Source organism: Aethina tumida, chromosome 3 (genome assembly GCF_024364675.1).
Source record: "Aethina tumida isolate Nest 87 chromosome 3, icAetTumi1.1, whole genome shotgun sequence".
Lineage (NCBI taxonomy): Eukaryota > Metazoa > Arthropoda > Insecta > Coleoptera > Nitidulidae > Aethina > Aethina tumida.
This window is the reverse complement of record NC_065437.1, coordinates 32,934,451-32,953,722: the sequence shown is the minus strand read 5'-3', so window position 1 is coordinate 32,953,722 and position 19,272 is coordinate 32,934,451. Positions and strand designations below refer to the sequence as shown.

Sequence of the window (19,272 nt, the reverse complement as noted above, 5' to 3'; positions counted from 1 at the left end):
CAGTCAGTTAACTGGGGGGGAATAAAAATGTTAAAAAGATTTTTTTCAGCTAATACATTTCCATACTAATTATACAGATGTCTCTAAAGAAAACACTTTATTTATGTTGTTTTCCCACATTTTATTGCTATGCTGTATTTGTAAATTTTTGGTATACTTTTTTAAGACAGTTGGACTTTGATATATTTCCTTGAGAAACACATTTTGATAAGGATTTATTACATCCGTTTTCCACCACAATATTAAATTCTTCAGTTTGACGCTCCATACGAAATGTACAATTCAATTTATCTTACGCTAATTGCAGAAAAACAAGTAAACGTGCGTTCACACTCCACTCGAGTTTACTTAGAGGGATGAACAATTTTCACACAAGTCTTTTCCTTCCCCACTAATTGGGTTATCAAATGTGATTTTTTTTCCATAAATATGCAACGTTATTTTGGTCGGAAACGCGGCCTTCGTCCTATTTGCTCGCGTATTTGTCGAGTTAATATTTAATAATTTCAAACGCAACAGTAAATAGCTTGATTAATCCGACCAGGAACTTCGGTCGTGAGAAAACAACACGTTTCGGTTTTAATTGCATTTAAAAATTTAAAGGGAGCTTTTTAATATGCATGGATTTAATTGGGAATAAATTTGAAATAGCTTAAAGCACAGACTATTGCAAATTAACGGTGCAGTTCAGTTTTGTACTAACTATACGCTTATATTAAAACAAATTGGTAGTTTCTTTTAGAAAATTTTTGGTTTTAACGTATTAATTGCCTATTTTTATCTATGCATATGTTTAGAGCTTGCGATTTAAATTGTAAAAAATCAGATCAGTAAGATAATATTGTTATTACATAAAGGTACAAAAATATCATCATTTTTATTTATAGATTGAGAATTAAATTTTTATTTGTTAAATATTTATATTTAAATACTTTTGAAAATTTTATGTATTCTAAAACTTCTGAGACTTGAAATTTAGTTAAAAATATAAAAACATAAAATTCAAGAATTCTGGCAACAGAACATTCATTAAATATATTCAATTTTTGTTTTATTTTAAATTTATAATAAACATTTATATTTATTATATTGAACATCTAATAATTTTATATTTTTTAATAAAAAAATCATTTATTCATTAATTATTTTTATTGCTGTAAAGTTAAATCGTTCTTTATTTATTCTTTTTTTCAATTTATCAGAAATAATATTTTATAAACACATAGATTAATGACAAATATTCACTTTTTAAACTTGTATCTTTGTATTTAGTTCATAATTAATCAATTAAATTTAATTAAAGTAAGTAATAATATTATTTTACGAAAAAATATGAAATATGAAGTAACATATTAAAACTTGCTAATTACCTTCACATTAATAATCATTAATTAAATACTGATTAAAATATAAATTATTTAATAAAATTTGACCAATTGGTAGCCACAAATTTTTTAAGATTTATAATAAAATTAAAATAGTAAATGAAAGTATATTGCGACATAAAAATATTTATCACTTTGAATTTTCTGGGCGTAACACTAAAAAATACACAAGTTGTTTGAAAATTAAACATAATCTTTTGATATGAATTTAACCATCAAAAAATTATTTAATATTCAGCGATAAATTTAAACAATTTAAATATTTAAAATTAGTCTTAAATATATTAATTGTATTTTGAATCTTTAACAATTTTTATATTTTAGTAAATCTAAACGTTTATTAAGAAAAATAAAAATTTTAAATAATGTAAGAACCAATTGTAAATTATTTTAACAAAATTAAGTAACAACTTATAGTTATATTTTTTTATGTTGTTGTCAGTTTATAACAAATAATATTTTATAAACATTTAAAATAACAGTTTCACTATTTAAATTTGAATTTTTGAATTTAGTGTTTTTATACAATTTTGTCATTTAATTTTTTTGTTATAATATTAAAAATATATAAAATATATTTAATTAAATAATATTATTTCTAATAAAAAATATGCATTGGCCAACTAGAACTTGGTGAAACAAATTACCTTCATACTGCTAAAGTTTTCTGTCAATAAATTTAGCTAAAATGGCACAGTTTGAAACAAATCTCAACAGTTTTACACAAATATATTGCAATCGTATCGCACTTTGAACGCGTCTGCGTTAGATGCGGAGCGACAGGTGGTCCGTGGATGTTTGGATCCCGCGTTCCAGATGGAAGTCCGCGCGATACTAATTTCCAAGCTTTCGAGCTTTCCGAAAGCTAAACACTTATTCATAGAACGCTTGCGCTACAAATTTATTTATTTGAAATTGACATTTTTTCTTCGTCAGTGACATTTAATAACCATCGAAGTGGGTGGATGTTAAATGGACAATTGAAATTTTTATTAAAACGGATCTGGATGTTTCGAAACGGATGAAATCAAAATAAAACCCACATTTATATTACATGTTTTTAATATGGTCTTTGTCTTTTATTCATTAAAACTCGTAAAGTACATCAGATTTTGTTTCGATTTAACAAACAACAAAAATTCCCTTATATCGAAACATACAATCTGTGTCAATTGTTTATTTTGTACGCTTGGAAAAATCTAAATAAAAATACATATTATGAGCTCATATTTTATTGTCCTGTTTCCTTGAAACAATGTAAGCATTGTTCATTTATTTATTGGGAGGTATCTTTGAAATCAAATTCGATAATTATAATTTTATATCTTCACTAAAATTTAATTAAATATTTATTCGTTATTTATATTTCTATTTTATACTAATATATGATTTTAGGTTCTTTATGTTCTGTTAACACGTAACGATAAAAATAATTGATTTTATCAATTTTGTTATTAACTCCTTTTTATTAGCCAAAAGTTATGCTTGTACTTATAACAGTTAAATGATTGTTGTCACTTCAGATTAATATAAATTAAAATTAAACACTAATGGACAGATAATATTTTATTAAATGTTGCCGTTAAATTATTCAATTTTATGTGTCCGAACTTACTAAATGAGAATTTTATTTGTCATAAAAAGCAACATAACCTGAGCATATTTTTATATTTTTACATGAAAGTGAAAGGAGATGAAATTTTAGTGCTATAGTAAATTACATGCTACTGAACGTAAAAACCGCTTTTTACACTTATTATAGGATCAAAATATATATTGTGTAAAGAATTTGCATCCAACCTTATGTTTGATTAAAAAAAAGATCAATTTTATCAAAATAAAAACAAGTATGTAATATTTTAAAACTGACATTTCAAGATCTCTGGCGGCACACACATCTTTCAAACAACTCAAACATGACACAACTGTTACGCCTTTAAAATAGTGTTATTATGTATTAATTATTATTGAACGTACTGTTTAACTCAAACATGTTATTCTTTTATATTAAAATTATTTGTCCTTTGGAAAATGTTCCATTCATATTAAAGTAAGTAGGTACATCTTAGATTGTATTACATTATAACAAGATGTTTGTGCTGCAAATACCAAAAGTTTTACAATCGGAAATTGCAGATAAGTAAATTTGTTTAAGGTCAATAATAATATTATTATTTTGTACCAAGTGGAATTCGTTTAATTATAAAACACTAGTTAGAAAAAATAGTGTAATTTTATACATAGACAGTTAGTATATTCAATAGACTATTTCAATTATATAACTTAAACGAAATATAAAATTACATGCCTATTTTATACAGTAAAAATATTTTATACACTTCAAATTAAGTATATATTCATCAATAGTGCCGTTTGCGAGGAGGATGCTGAAGGCTTCCTTCTGGCTCTTAATAGTAAATGTCGGTCTTCATTTACCGTGGTTTTCTTGGTATACTACTTCTTGGTCTTTCTGAAGTAGATTCAGCTTGATAAAATTGAGTACAAAAGCAAGGAACAGCACTTTGTGCAACATTGAGTCTACCTCTGATTTCAATCTAATTAACTTGAGATTTTAACATTCCAATTGCTATACTCCATTAATCTGGAGTTATATTACGTCTATGCATAAATAAAAAAAATGAATAACCTTACCAACTCTACTGCAATCAATTATGTACTGTAATCACATAAACTATTTTCATTATACTGTGAAAAATACCTTTTTTATTCGGTTGATTTATTTCAATTACAGCAGAAAGTCTAGATATTTTATTGGAAACAGGTATTAATACCAATTATATTAAGTTTGCTTCCATCTAGATAACTCTTTTAACTACATAATTTACTCTTAATTACAAATACATTAATTAAACTTTAATCAAAGTAAAGAATATTTTTATAATAAAATAGTATGATTTTTTAAGTACTTTGGAGTCAATCCACAAGTTTAAATTATGTATCAATTGATTTATTTAAAATTATATGTCAGTCAACATAGAGTTGAAATTTGGGTTTCCAAAGAGGACGGTTTGGTGTTAATTGAATTTAACAATTTAAGGACACATTTATTTAATATTAATTTTGGTTTAGTCGGGTAAACTAGTAGAAAACGTATTAAACTATAAACAGTATAAAAATAGTTTTATACTATAAATAATGATAAAATATTAAAATAAAAATTAAGTAATATCAACCTAAAAGACTGACTCGGTGAATGTTTGAGTAGATTAAGAAAAATCTAAACACGCTCAAAATTAATTTGTCATTCATTAGGAATTTGTCTTACGATTCTTATCTCCCCCTACGAGGATTTTACTTCTTGCCATCCATCTCATTCGCCAAAGAACGCGTCCTCCATCAATTTACGGCCCTTTCAAATCGTCTGCTAAATTTCTCGATCAAAGAAATCCTCTGTAAATTATTCCTGTAATTGTACTTATGTAAAATATTCGGTTTAAATAAAATTTATCAAGAACGATAACATTGGCAATAATTTTTCTATCTGCTTCATTAAATGCTCTCCAATAAATTTTCATAGGTTTGTATCTCCGAAAGTAATTAAACGGCGTGTCATTGGACTGATTTAGAAGTTATCTGATATATACGTTTATATTTTATTTAACCACAGTTTCGGATATCGTCACGGGCACGTAATATGTATAAATTGCGAAATATCTGTACACAATTAACCTAGATAAAATGTGCACATCAATTATTATCTGTTGCAAACGTCGTGCGGTCGACGGACCAGCAATATTAATTGTATCCATTTTTAATCTCGTCATTATCGTGTATTTAGACAAGTTTTTATTGATGTCTGAACCGTAAATGTCGATAACAGAAATGGAAGAAAAAAATTTGTCGGTTTCCATTTGGTAAATTTAATATTCTGCGGATATTTAAAAGTGGAGCACACTGCCAATGCCAGTGCTCGTGAAATTGTGCCGTTTCGATTTTTTTTCAAAGTGATATATATCCAGAAAAGTTACACTATTTAAGGACTGTAACCGCAAGTAGACGCCATTGAAGCGTCTGAACATTTGCAGATAGCATAAAAAGGAACGTTTTGTTTTTGTATTTTCTTTATGTAAATTTTTCCAATGGATACTTAAAATACAGAACATCGCATAAAAAACACACAGTATTGGGTTAAAGTGTTCTATAAGCAATTTTTATGCGTATTGGTTTGGTTACCCGGCTTGTTACCCTTAATCCACATGTAAAATAGGTGGTTGATCCCAAAGAGAAACTACGGCTTTCAATAATAAATTCAAATTATATTTTATATTAAATATATTATTTCGCTATGAGAATAATAACAAAGAACTTTAAAAAAAGAAACGTTTCAACCCCAAATTGAAACGATGTCAAGATGTCACTCATTTGATAAAGGTTAACACTTAATTTTTACAATCCGTTATTTGAATTTAAGCTTCTCTTTTGGCCTGGCAAATATTCGCGACAGCAATTTTAAAATGTATTAAATTTGTCCCGGAATGAACATTTCGAAATTGCAATGAAAATCAGACAAATAAAAATAAATCGATTCCGTTTTAGTTTAAGCTTAGTCCTTAAAATATGAGATGTTAAAATGGATAATTGCCTACCAAAAACGAATTTCCAGATTAATAATTCTTTTCGTAATTTACTTTCTATCAAAACAAATTGAGTTATTTGTAAAAGCATTAAGTACATATAGATATAATATTATTAATAAAATACTCAGCATTTTTTTACATGTTTAATAAATTTTATCCCTCTTATCTTTAATGGATGTAACCATTCAAATTAATTTGATTGTACATAGTAACCAATTCAAGTCTTTAAACAAAAATCTGCAAAAATTAATTAAAAATAATGATTATGGTCCCTGTAGTGAGGTTTTCATATATTGAGAATAATATTCGAAGTGGCAATTTTCAAACATTTGAATACGGCGATGTTAATCTTGCTTAAACTATTCAACTTGTAATATTAGTCCTGTGTCAAATGTTAACATTGTACGACTAACATTTACATAGGAATACCATGTAACACTTTAATTAAAGTTTATTTCAAACAATATTGTGTTTGACAATAAAACTTGATTTTAGGGAATTTAATTTAGAAATCGTTATAAAAAATATCCAAATTAAATACATGAATATTTCACTAGTCCTTTCACTGTTTTTTATTCAAACTTGGCAAACATAATGAGTGGTTAAAATGAAAAACTGTCAATTGAAAACGGATATTCAGATTAATTAACCTTTTAATAATTTCTTTTATACTAAAAGTGAGTTGTTTGCTAAAACGTTATTCATATTAATGCAAAAAATGAACTCAAAAAATTTAGCAATTTGTCATAACTCAAACATCAAATACACACATATTATAAAAAATCATATCTGCGTTTATGTGTTTGGGGAACGTTATCCCTTCTTAAAAACAAAGGGTATTTTTATAAATCTTTTATTAGCAGTGAAATTTTAATCTTTGTGGAGCGAGTATTATTTTTCATATAATCTTAAAATCTGTCTATCATTTCCGATTTCTACATTTGTAATGGGCAGGTATTTTTATACCCCTAGACATTTTATGTGTTATAAAAGAATTATTGAGATGAATGATTATATAAATCTCCTGTTTAATTCCAATTGATTGTCGTCGATGTAGAGAAGTTCTCATAAATTAAGAGTAATATTCGGAGTTATAATTGTAATATATTTGAATTTAGGCAAATTATTCTTGCTTAAAGTTAAACTATTCAGCTTGTAATTCTGGTCCTCTGACAATTGTTATCGGTAATGGCAAACATTTATCTAAGAGTATTACAACGTTAATTAGAGCTTATTTACAATTCAATTAATGACATGAAACATTATTATTTGTTATGAGACAATAAAATTAAATTTTCAAAGAATTTAATTTGGTAGTCATCATAAAATAATGTAAAAATTATATTCCCGGGGAATTTGAAGGTTTAAGAAGTGTCAATATAAAATTATACATTTTAGAATGAAATTAAATTCCGTAGATTCCAATTCAGAGACAAGGGGATATAAGTGACAATTAAGTACTTCTATTTATAAACAATACTTATTTTCTTCACATTACATTTTTCACTCATTTATTAATTTTATTTCTATACAAAATTTACAGATATGTTCGTTTAATTTTAGTCATCTAAGTGAATAATATAGAGAGGGAATTATTGATTTTCATTTGAGGAAATTGGCAATCAGAAGAAACGGAGTCGAAGCTTTAGGATGTCTGTCCATTGTTCCATCCCATTCAATTTTGTAATTGGTCACCTGTAAGTAATTTTATTGCCCAGTGGTACGTCCAGGAAATTGTAAAACCTCATTTGTTAGCTTACCATAGTACGTTTGTAAATCTTGTTTTCCTACAAGGTAATAACCGATCTCATCACACCGACTTCTTGGGAGTATTTCCAACATACTGAAGTAAGTTACTTGCCAAGACCAGTAAGATCTCCGGATTTATCACCGAACTCGTGTGGGACATTATTGGTAGGTAACTTTGCCCTTTATTCATAGACATTATTGGACTTTTAGGGTCCAATAGATGTGGAATGTAATGAGGAAATTGACTTTCTCATTAAATCAATGCCAAGCAAGACCATATCTATGTCTGAGATATTATGGAGTTTAATACTTTCTATCTTAAGTATAACATAATTTATATTTTGTGTGTTAGAGGTTGCTTAGAACTCATATATTTTTATATTATCGAATTCCGCATGGTTGTTGCTAAATAAACCCTGCACGTCGTATTTCGTATTTTGTAGGAGAGGAAATTACATTGAAAATGTCGTCGAACATGTAAATCTCCTTTACAGTTTCCTTTCGTCCAAACGTTTCCCTTTACAAATTGCTTCGCTCTCCTATCGCTTTGTTCAATTTTTCTTTCGTTAATACAATTTGGATCAATGTAATTTATCAATAATAATTGAGTCATTTCATTACAGACTACGAAATAAAACTCTTCAATTAAGAGAACAATCGTTAAACTGAAGTACATGGAAAAATGCAGGAGTAAAGAGCTAAAGTATGCGCACAATTGTCTTCCAAAGCGTTGTCGCGTAACTTTCAGACTTACATATAAGACTGGGGAATGTTGATCCGTATTTTTATAAAAAATAATATATTTATGGCTTGACTATTGTCTGCAGACACTCAGAAAAATGTGCACTACGTGTTTCCTTATCCTGACGCGTGCAAAAACGTTTTATCCACAACAAAAGTGGCGGAAATTTCAGTCCCATACCAGACAGAAAAAAAAACAATTAAACTAACACAGTTTTTATTTATTTTAAAATTATTACGAGAAATAATTACCTTATTAAAATAGAAAATTATCAAACCAATCTCAAACATTAATCAAGAGTCATGTCAGGTTCTTCCTTTGATTTTTTACGTTTATCTTGTTACCGAAACTCGACGGCTGTTTACAAACAAGGTCTGCATATTTCAGTGTTATCAGATATTAACGTCATCATATTTATTACGGAAGAAATTGGAATTTTGTTTATTTCCTGAATTCATTTACGCCACCCTGCAGGTATTATACCCTTACGCTCAGAATTTATGAATAACATGAATATGTTATTATAAATACGGACATAAAGTTAGAAGATTTAGATTAAACTGCAGCAATGAGATTCCAGCTGTTAAAGATTCTTATTAAAATGTGCGGGAAAAATTGCATTTTAGAAGTGGGAAATTGAAAATGAAGACAGAAAATTAGTTCTTTAAGTAGTGCATCTGGTATAAAAACGCTTATTTTTAAACCATATTTTAAAATAAAATAAACACGTGTAATTTAATTAATTGCACGTTGTGTAAATATTTTAAATCTGTCGAAATTAATTTGCGTATTTATGTATTCAATACGGTAACAAATGCATTGTTTAGTTTATGCGTTTGTGTTATTTTGTGCAGAAAGCTTAGTTCGAACAAACATTATAAGCAAACACTCATCGCTTACTAATTAATTTGAGTAATTTTTTATATTGATATAATAAATAAATGGAACGTAAATTAATTGAAAAATATTTAATAATATTGAAGTTGCTGCAATAAATTTTGGAAATTTGTATAAGTGAAACACTGAAAAAAATATTTGGCCCATGAGGGGATCGAACCCGCGACCTTCGCGTTATTAGCACGACGCTCTAACCAACTGAGCTAATGGGCCAGTAAACTTACGTTACTAGACATCAATATTTATCCAATAATAATTTAAATGTTCTCTTAAATTTTACACTGCTTTAAAAAGTAAACTTTTTAAATTTAGAAATTTTTTCTTACAAAATAATTGAGACTGTATATATAGGCAAATTTGTGTTTTTAGTTGATCATGACTGATTGAAATAAATAAATATTTGGTTTGAAAGAAGAATAAATTATGAACTGAATACCATCTAGATTAGAAGTAATATAACTGAGTTACAGATGTAGAAACATAAATTTTTGTCGATATTATTCTTCAATAATAAGAATACCAACAATAAAAAACATTCAATTGTTTGTAAAATTTTTATTTCTAAAAAACACATATTTAAGATTTTAACATATATTATTCGGTTCATTCATAATTTATCAGTTGTTTAGCTAGCTTAATAAACTACCTCAAAGAACACTTTCTTATGAAGGTTTTGCCATTATAATTGTAATTTTGAAACATAGCTATCTACAAGTAAGTAACCCAAAAGTATAGTGTCTTTATAAACTGTAATGGTGCGTCCAGATAGTCGAATGTCAGCTCGAGGCCGTTCGCGAACCATTTGCGAACCGTTTGTTGAAATTATTTTCGCAACCAACCTGCATTGATCTATGGGAAAACAACGAACATGTCACGAACAGACAGTCGTTGTGTATTCCACTCCAAATTTAAGCAAGTGTACAATAGGATGGAACGGGTTTTAGTGTTCCATCATTCAGAAATTTATTACTGTTATTGATTTAATCAGCATATAATATTTCTAATATTTCCTTTAGAGTAATGTTATAAGAAAATTTCTACAAGAAATTCTTTTGAATTGAGAAGAATTATTTAAATATGTTTTTAGTTTTTTTGTAAATAGAATTAATTTTATTTCGACACTACTTTCCTCACACAACATACATAAACATACACATATATATATATATATATATATATATATATATATATATATATATAGCAAATTAATATTTCTATTATTTCTAATAAAATAAATTATATATTAACATATATAATACATATAGATTAATAACTGAAATAAATTAAAAAATTAAATAAGTGATTTAAGAATAATTGTTGTCAGACAAAGAATAAATGTGGTATCCTGAGCTAAACATGGAGGAGGTTCCTAACAGTGCAGAGTGGAATTTCTTTAGAGATACCTATGGAGCTGCTCGACGATATCACTACTTTGTTTTTCTACCAATTGGGCGATCTATGGACCAAGAATTTATTGCATTATTAAAATTATTAAAAATCTTAAATATATATAGGATAAAATTTTCGAAATTATAAAAATGTTCAATTAAAGTGCATAGTGATCTTCAAATCATTCCATTGTATAATAAGAATGTATTTAATGAATCTTGATTTGCCATTTCATTTAGGACTATTTCATAGAATCTTTAACAAGTTTTTAGGACGCAACAAAAGTCTCAATTAGGTGAAACAGATCAGCTCATTGCTTCAGAAGTACAAGGAAATTGGAACGCACGAGTCGCAATGTTTCAATTAGTTTTCATTCACTCATACCAAAATATTCAATTTCCTGGTCGAAATAATACAATTAATATTCATTTTCTATTCCTAGAAAATCTTGGTTTTCAAAGTGATGAACAAGATGAAAGGTTTATCAACACATGAACCAAGCTGAAAGAAATTAAACCTTATAATAAATAAAACTGGATATTGAAATTACTTACATTTGAAAAAATTATTCAAGTGACATTATACAGGTGTAATTAAGTTATTGTTCTTCTCATCGAAACGGTTTATATCCTTGAATGCATAATTTGCTTACGTTTGAAACTAAACTTGATTCACTTCGATGGAGTTTGCCGTTTATTCCGAATGGAGTCTTAAGTAAAATAAAAAAACAACACAAATGGATAAAAATACACCCGAATTATTTTAATAATAAGTGAAAAAAGGGTTCTACCTTTTTGATGTAATAGTGTGGAATAAAATCATTAGTCAAATCTTTTTGACAACAAAGTATTTAAAAGTATCTAAAAGTTTCTCCTTAGGCCATGACATACCAACAAATGATAATACATTATTAAGGGAATCCCATCTCCCTATAAAAAAATATTACTTATTTATCCAGTTATAGGTACAATATTTTAAAAAACGATGAACATGACAACATTTCTTAATGTTGCTTTATGTCTCCGTACATTATAAGTTTGCCAGGAATCTGGAATGTTAGAAACAATAGTTTCGTAAAATGTTAGTGACAGAGGTAATTTAGATAAAAACATGGTACTTTTACCATCTATTCACATATTACTGTTCATATTTGTGCTTGTAATTTTAATGTTAAAAATTTGAATTTGAACAAAGAACTTTTTGATTTCTAAAGTAGTACTATAATCTCAACACTCTAATATACCATTTCATTTTATATTAACTAAATAAATCTTTGGAACACCCCGTATATTTCAAAAGTAATTTATTATCAACATTATTTCATAAAATGGTCTCTTAATTATAAAAACATTTTCGTAATATTTTTTTTATTTTTGTTTCATCTATATTTTATAAAATTTACAAAATACCACCAATTTCAATAAACTCCAGTAAATTGATTGAAAAATTCACAGTCGCATTTACACCAAAACAAAAAAATGCAATTATTTTTAGCTGAAAATAATGTCAATTCGTATTGAAAATCCAGCAAATGTAACGAATACATTATTCTCTTTGTGCTCTCACCTGATGCAATTTGTTTCCGATGGGCTGAAATATCTATTTATGTTCCAGACCGGTTGTAAAAAAATATATACTTGTTCCTCAGGAGCTTCATTTTTTATTCAATGTGACAGTATCGAGATTTGTGTAAAAAGTATCCTTGTGTAAGAAGTTTCATTAAATTAGTTGGTGACAAATAGGAAGTCTCTTGCAATTTACAAATCTCATCGTTTTCAATAAAGTCCTTTACGGGTTGAACGCAGGATGAATGTAAAATGAAACTAGACAATAGCCAAAGACGTTAACATTACTAGAAATTAAATTAAAATATAATACTTGCGATTTTGTCTTTTCAAACTAAGATCCATTGAATTAATTAAAGTCAATAACAATTTTATTGAATTTAAATTGATAAAGGATATTTTTAGATTTCAAAAAAAAAAAAAAAATAAAGAGAAATATTGAAGTTATCCAAAATATAAAATATTATTTCATAATCTTAAATATATTTGCAAATAAATATTTACAATTGATATTTTTAGTAAAAATTAAAGTCATAAGTTTATTATGAACGTGTTATGATAAATCAATAATAGCTAATGAAATTCACGGATTATCCACCAAAATTATTTTGTCAAAATATGTTTTTATAATAAAAGCTTAATTAATTAATTATACGATAATATATTGACTCATCCATCATCTAATATGACATTTAGAAGTGTGTATTACGTTTAAGCGTAATGAACATTTGGTCCAATTTATATTTCAGGACTAATCAAAATTTATCAATCTTTTATCAACCCCCTCATTTCGTACGTTAAGTCTTTTAAAGTGTACATATTAATCATGAATTAAATTGAATATCATTTTCGATCTACAAATAAATTACCCAAAATTCATATTGGTAAAGCAATATCTACATAAATTTTAAGCTATTTCTACCATACAAACTCCGGTAACCAAGGATCGAACCTTTGTATCAAAAATTCATCGCATTAATAATATCACCATTGCTTTTTTTACTAAAAAGTAATAAATTTGTGGTTTTTATATAACAAGATTTATATCACCGATTTAACTCCTATTGGTATATAAATTTGCATTTGTATACATACTGAGAGGGTCTAAAAATTGTTAGACAGTGAAAATATCCAGTTTCTTTTATTATAAATCTACTTCTGCAAAAAATTATATACATAAATGCTTTATAAGGGGTATATAAAACAAGAAATGCAGTTCCAATAATTTATTAAATACTTTTACAAACTAGTATACATTTTTTCTTTAATTATATTAAATATAATTTTCAATTAATTTTTTAAATTTATTGCAATAAATTATGATTTGATCTATTGAAATATTATTTTTATTTCCTTTGGAAACAATTGTTGGTTTAAAAAGATGTGTTACGTTACAAAAAGTTTCGTAAAACGGATGAGTTTCTAACATCCTGGCTGAACAACAAGTCTGTCGAATTATGTAGATACAATATATTCGAAGTCATTAAAAATTATGTTATGTATCTAAACTTGGCACCAAAAAGGTTTCAATCAAGTGTGATTTAAAAAATAATCGTAACATGGGTTGCCTAATCATAAATATTTAAAATGGTTAATTTAAAGGTAATATCAGTTTACTGAACTGTACGGGATGAGTTGTACATACACATACATCATATTATGAATAACTTAAAAGCATTGTTCATTCGACAGACTAATTGAAAGTTATAATTCGAATAAGCAAGAACACGGTATTCACTTGATTGGAGTAATTTTTGAAATGGATCTGGCCAAAAAATCGAAATTTCTCTTATAGGCGCAGCAACATGCAGATGGTAACAGAAAAGTGTCCGGTACCGGTTTCCCATTTTCGGTCAACGAAAGCAGCCTCCGGTACACGTATTTCTGCTTGCAGGACGTGGTGAAACCGCTGGGCAGATCACCAATCACGTCACACGTGTTACCTTCCCTGACACAGGTCTCCACTCTGATGCCCTGTATATAGCCGTCGGTATCGTCTTGATTGATTATAAATTTCCACTTGTTGTTCTTGTTCTTGCCCAGTTTGGGGTAGATTGTTCGTTGGGAGGCCCGGCACACGAACACGTCCTCATCCTCACCGATCCTGTTCGTAATTTCGAACGGCACATCATCCTTTCCGAACAGGTCTTTGTGCACGTGCTCCTCTTCGAGGATATCCTTCACATGGTGGTACGGGTACGCGTCGAACTCTTCGCAGAACGTCAAACCGTTGGCGCATTTAGGTGTACCGTCGATCTTCGGAACCGGGTCGAAGGTCATGTCGTATTCGTCAGGAAACACTACTTCTTGTTCAGACGAACCGAAGAAATTGGTGTAGCCTGGAAAATGATTGTTTGATGGTTCAGTTGGCTTAATTAGCGTAACAATTACAATTGAACAAGTGATTGGCTGTCGGTAAATTATTATAATGCGGGTATATGTAAATTTATTGAATAAATTAACATTATTTCGAATCTATTTCGCCACTAGTGGCATAATCATGAATAAATGCATATCGTAAAAATCGATTTTCAATTCGTTAATAATCTAAATTATGGCATTGCTTAAGTAAATTAGACAAAACCGTTATTAGTGATAAAAGGCCAAAGGAAAATTTTCTTCTCCGGTTGGGAAAAATTTATTTATTTATCCAAGAATATAAGGAGGCAGAAACGTTCCAATATCAAGAAATGAGCTTAACGAAATTTATTTCAATATTAACTCAGATAAAATACAATAATAATAAACGAAGTCGTTCCCACAAAAAAAGATTAATATCAAAAATAAAGAAAGCCCATTTAATCCCGTTACTTTATAAAGTTTCTTTTCTTATACTTTAATAAGGGTCCGCCTCACACAAAGGTAAAGCACTTCCCTTGTTCTGTCAAAATATGATTTATCCGGGTTACACGGATTTATTGCAATCGGCCAATTTTTGAATAAATTTATAAATGTATACCTGTTAAAATTCTGGTTTTGGTTTTGTTGAAAGATATCGACGTTCGGGGCGATACTTCCTCAGGTCTGTCTATTGTTGTGGAATTTATTGGTTTTCCTACATGAGGTCTGCCGTCAATGATCAAGATCTGCAAACAATACATTTTTAATAGTTTTATTGTAAATGGGTTATTGCACTAAAGACTATATTCTTAAAGTATATAATGGGGAAATCCCAAGGTGTATTCATAAGTTCTCCTAACAGTTAATAAGATTTATTCATGTTATTTTATGATTTGATTTATTTCAATAAAATTAAGTAATATACTTTCAAGTTGCACTTTTATGGAAATTCTTAATATTTGCTGGAACTTAAAACAGTGATACCTATTCAAGTTGGTTGCTGCAATTTCTACTTAAAATTCACATAAAATGCGACTGCGGTGAACAGTTTTCGAATCACGCACGTATTTTTGGTTTGTAACCATTGTTTTACCAGAAAAGAATTATAATGTTTCCTCTAAAATATAACGATTTTGACCACAATAACAAGGACTTATAAAAAACTAATAACAGAATTGTTCATTTTTAGTTGTTAAACTCCCTATCAAATATTTTTTTCATTCGCTTTTGATGCTGTGGATCAAACCGATTGTCCACAATAAAGAACTGCTTCCAGACTCTTTCTGGAAAAACATTTAATTAAAAGATATGACAATTTTTATTTCTTCTGGGTAAAAATTAAGATTCATTAACATTTTAGATAACATTTTACACTGTTTGGAATTAATTTGAATATATTTAAATATATTTTTTTATAATTAGGTTTTCCAATTTATAACAACGAAGTAACGATTCTTTGGCATAAATTATTAATTCCAATTGTTGACAATTTTACTATAACAGAAATGTAGATAAAATCAGTTACTTACCAATCCAAATAAAATGATCACAGCATCCATATTATTTAACATTGCTTAACAAATGTAAATAACATAATAACTTTCATTGCATGATATATCACCGCAAATTCGCACATATCGAAATGTTGACGACACTTTGCTATTACGTGCGGTTGCACATCGATAAGAACGAACAATTTCACTCTGTATATACCGCAATTGATATGATGGGAAAGTCTACGAAAAGAATGACAACGAGTGCATAATTTGCAAATGCGGATTCTTATACTCGCTGCGTAAAGGTGACTTACCTGTTACTTGGCCGTAAACGGATTATAATAATCTTTACTAGATTTATTAGCTATGGAGCAAAAGATAATTCCTTTGAAAATGGACATAAAGGATTACGTTTTTATCGGAATTGATTGCCGCTCAACTTCCTTATGCATCTAATTATCCCATTTTATAAATAATAATATAATAAATAAACATAGAACAGATATAGAGTAGTGCGAAACCCATTAAATTTTATACGCAACCATGATTATTTAAGCCAAACTTCCAACATAAATTTTGAGAACTTGAGGGTGCGTAGACAATGAGATGGTTTCTATTTGTGTGTACATTTCAATTCCCCTAATTGTCTCTATGTTGAACTTTTTTTAGATGTCTAGTCTGTTGTGTTAAAATTTCCTTTAAGTATAATACATACGTATTATATTATTATAGATATCGGAAAAAGTAATTCAAATTTGCTATAATTAATGCAAATTTTCTTTATGTGTGTTTATGCTTAAAAAAAACTAAATAACTTACCGCAAGAAAAACAAGTAAAAATCCGGAATATTTAAACATAACTTCCACACTACGAAAAAGCACAACATAAAATGTAATGATAGATTTAAAGCGGAATGCATTTAAACCATACAGGTATGTGTAATCTGCATCTCTCGCATAAAACGCCGTTGCATAGTAAAAGTAAATATTCCACTTCGTTACCTACATATCTTCAATATTTTTGTCTGTAATTTAATAAATTTCATATCTGGTATCTATAATCTGTTGTACATCAGTTTATAAAAAGGCATGAACATTGTATATATTATTGCTACATCGTTTCTGGTAAACATGTAATTGATAATTTATTGATTGTTTCTGCTAGTGAACCTCATGTTTACTTATGCAAATTGGTATAAAATTAATGTGCTCCTAGTTCTGCGTAAAATTCATCATTGTATATTTATGGTATTAGTAATAATTTACTTAAATCAATTTTAATTAAACTTGATAGATTAAATTATTTTTCTCTACCTATGATAATGTTAAATTTATTAAAGCATTGCCCCGTTCTGAAATAAACTAAACCAAAAAGCCAAACATTTTTATGAAAAAAAATATATATAAATATATTTAACTTAGGGGAGGCCCCCGGTAATACTTCATGTAAATTCATACGAGTGAATGAAAAATTGAATCTGGTGCGTGACGTGATTTAAGAGTATAGAGAGACGCGAGGTTATTTTAGGCAGAACGAATTTTTGACATCCATATACGTATTTTGAAATAAGGCGAAATTACATTTGAATATCTTATTAACAATATCGCTTGGATGTAGAAAAAAATTCATCATTTTCCGCATTGTGCGAGAATCTCATTTTTAAATTTGATGTATCTCACCTCTTGTAGAAACGGTATCAACACAATTAAAACGTGCATCATTTTCACTCATAATTACAGTTCGCGTTAGTCAAAGTGGAACACTGTCCGTGACATTGTTATCGATAATTAATTGCACATTTTGTAAACGGATTAATTGTTTTTATGGGCCGTGTGATTTTTTAGTGAATATTGTGGGCATGTTTTAGGAGACACACCGAAACTGAGCGGTTAAATTAATCGACCATTAGCTACTTTCTCCACAATCCCCCCTCCATAAAAATTCATAATAAAACTGACCGAATGTGTAAACAAATTTAATTATATATTTCGTTACATTTGACAGACCACTTTTTATCTTAATTCAGTGGAAATTGTTAATTTGGTGCGGTTTGAAGAAAAGTAGTTAAAAATATGTTTATTTCAAATAGTGGAAACAAGATTTTTAAGTCTGAGAAACATGAAGTAAATTTACACAATCAATAACATAATTGAATTAATTGATTGTTTTCAATTAATTCCTGGTTGATAATTACAGAAGGCTTTAGCTGGATTAAAGAATTCAAATAATTAAATTAGAATAATTATTAACCTACATATGTATGATAACCGCAATACTGTTTATTAACTACAATTTTTCCTTGTTTATTATATACGATTAAAGCTAAGCTTGAAAAACATAAAAAGTGGATTGAAAGTGAATTGCAATCTGTTATTTAATAATAAAATGATGGAAAACATTGAAACAGAAGGTCATTATTCAAATTTTCATAATTGTTAAGAACTTCAGAAAGTCGTCGAATTTAACTCAAAATTGGATCAGACACTGGCCGATATTTTACGAAAACAATTAATATTTTTCAGACAAACAAAAAAGACAACATAAATGTTTTTATTTAAAATAAATTAAAACTTGCACTGATGTGCTAATGTTTTTACCAATTGTTTCTACTTACTAAAGTCAGAGTTTGAAAACTTCATCAATAAAAATTTTGATGAGCAATAACAGATCAAGAAGATATTAAAGCCAAGTGTCAAAATGTGAAAGCCACCTGGATTTCAAGATTGTCACTGGACAGAAGTAACTTGTAATTGGACGATTTAGTTGAATAAGTCGCTAATCCAGTTTCAATTGATGCTGTTTATAGCATCAATTAAGATTTACATCATTATTGAAAATGGTTATTAGATATTCATGTTATCACATTAATATTTTCGCAAACCGCAACTTTATAAAGTTACGAAGCCAATAATTTAAATGTTATAATTATACAAGGTGTCTTACAAAATGGCGAAAGTGTACGAAAATATAGTAATGTTATAATAATCAAAGTAAAAACAAAAAAGGCAATTTGTTTATATTGAGTTTGTGTTTCAACATATTAACGAAGACTTAATAACTACAATGTGTTGTAATTTAAGATAATTGAAAAATTGCGGAGTTGAAAAAAT

The 19,272-nt window shown here is 28.0% G+C and overlaps 2 protein-coding genes and 1 non-coding gene across 6 annotated transcripts in view; all 3 read right to left on the bottom strand.

Annotated features, from left to right (window-relative positions):
* LOC109602136 (RYamide receptor) overlaps window positions 1–2,176 on the bottom strand; it is a 43,063-nt gene extending 40,887 nt beyond the window's left edge. For all 3 annotated transcript variants that reach the window (XM_020018467.2, XM_049964254.1, XM_049964255.1), the window contains exon 1: window positions 2,033–2,176. The gene's annotated coding sequence lies outside the window, so the exon portion shown is untranslated. The remainder of the gene's footprint in view (window positions 1–2,032) is intronic.
* A 7,334-nt stretch (window positions 2,177–9,510) lies between these two features.
* Trnai-aau (transfer RNA isoleucine (anticodon AAU)) lies at window positions 9,511–9,584 on the bottom strand. Its single transcript has one exon. It is a non-coding gene; the product is annotated as a tRNA-Ile (tRNA).
* Window positions 9,585–13,536: 3,952 nt separating this feature from the next.
* LOC109602150 (protein spaetzle) lies at window positions 13,537–18,025 on the bottom strand. 2 transcript variants are annotated; one of them, XM_020018478.2, is made up of 3 exons: window positions 17,842–18,025; window positions 15,285–15,411; window positions 13,537–14,664 (listed from the first exon to the last, which is right to left on the bottom strand). In XM_020018478.2, the coding sequence occupies exons 1-3, from the start codon at window positions 17,881–17,883 to the stop codon at window positions 14,060–14,062; spliced, it is 774 nt and encodes a 257-aa protein (XP_019874037.1). In that variant the 5' UTR covers window positions 17,884–18,025; the 3' UTR covers window positions 13,537–14,059. The 2 variants fall into 2 exon arrangements, with proteins under 2 accessions (XP_019874037.1, XP_049820214.1); XM_049964257.1 differs by lacking the exon at window positions 17,842–18,025 and adding an exon at window positions 16,195–16,313.
* Window positions 18,026–19,272: the final 1,247 nt, after the last annotated feature.

Coding starts and splice junctions, on each gene's coding strand:
- LOC109602150 (XM_020018478.2), bottom strand. CDS start 17,883: ATGATGCACGTTTTAATTGTGTTGATACCGTTTCTACAAGAG. Junction 15,412..17,841: donor TGATACCGTTTCTACAAGAG/GTGAGATACATC, acceptor TATTGTTTGCAG/ATCTTGATCATTGACGGCAG. Junction 14,665..15,284: donor CAAAACCAGAATTTTAACAG/GTATACATTTAT, acceptor ATCATTTTCCAG/GCTACACCAATTTCTTCGGT.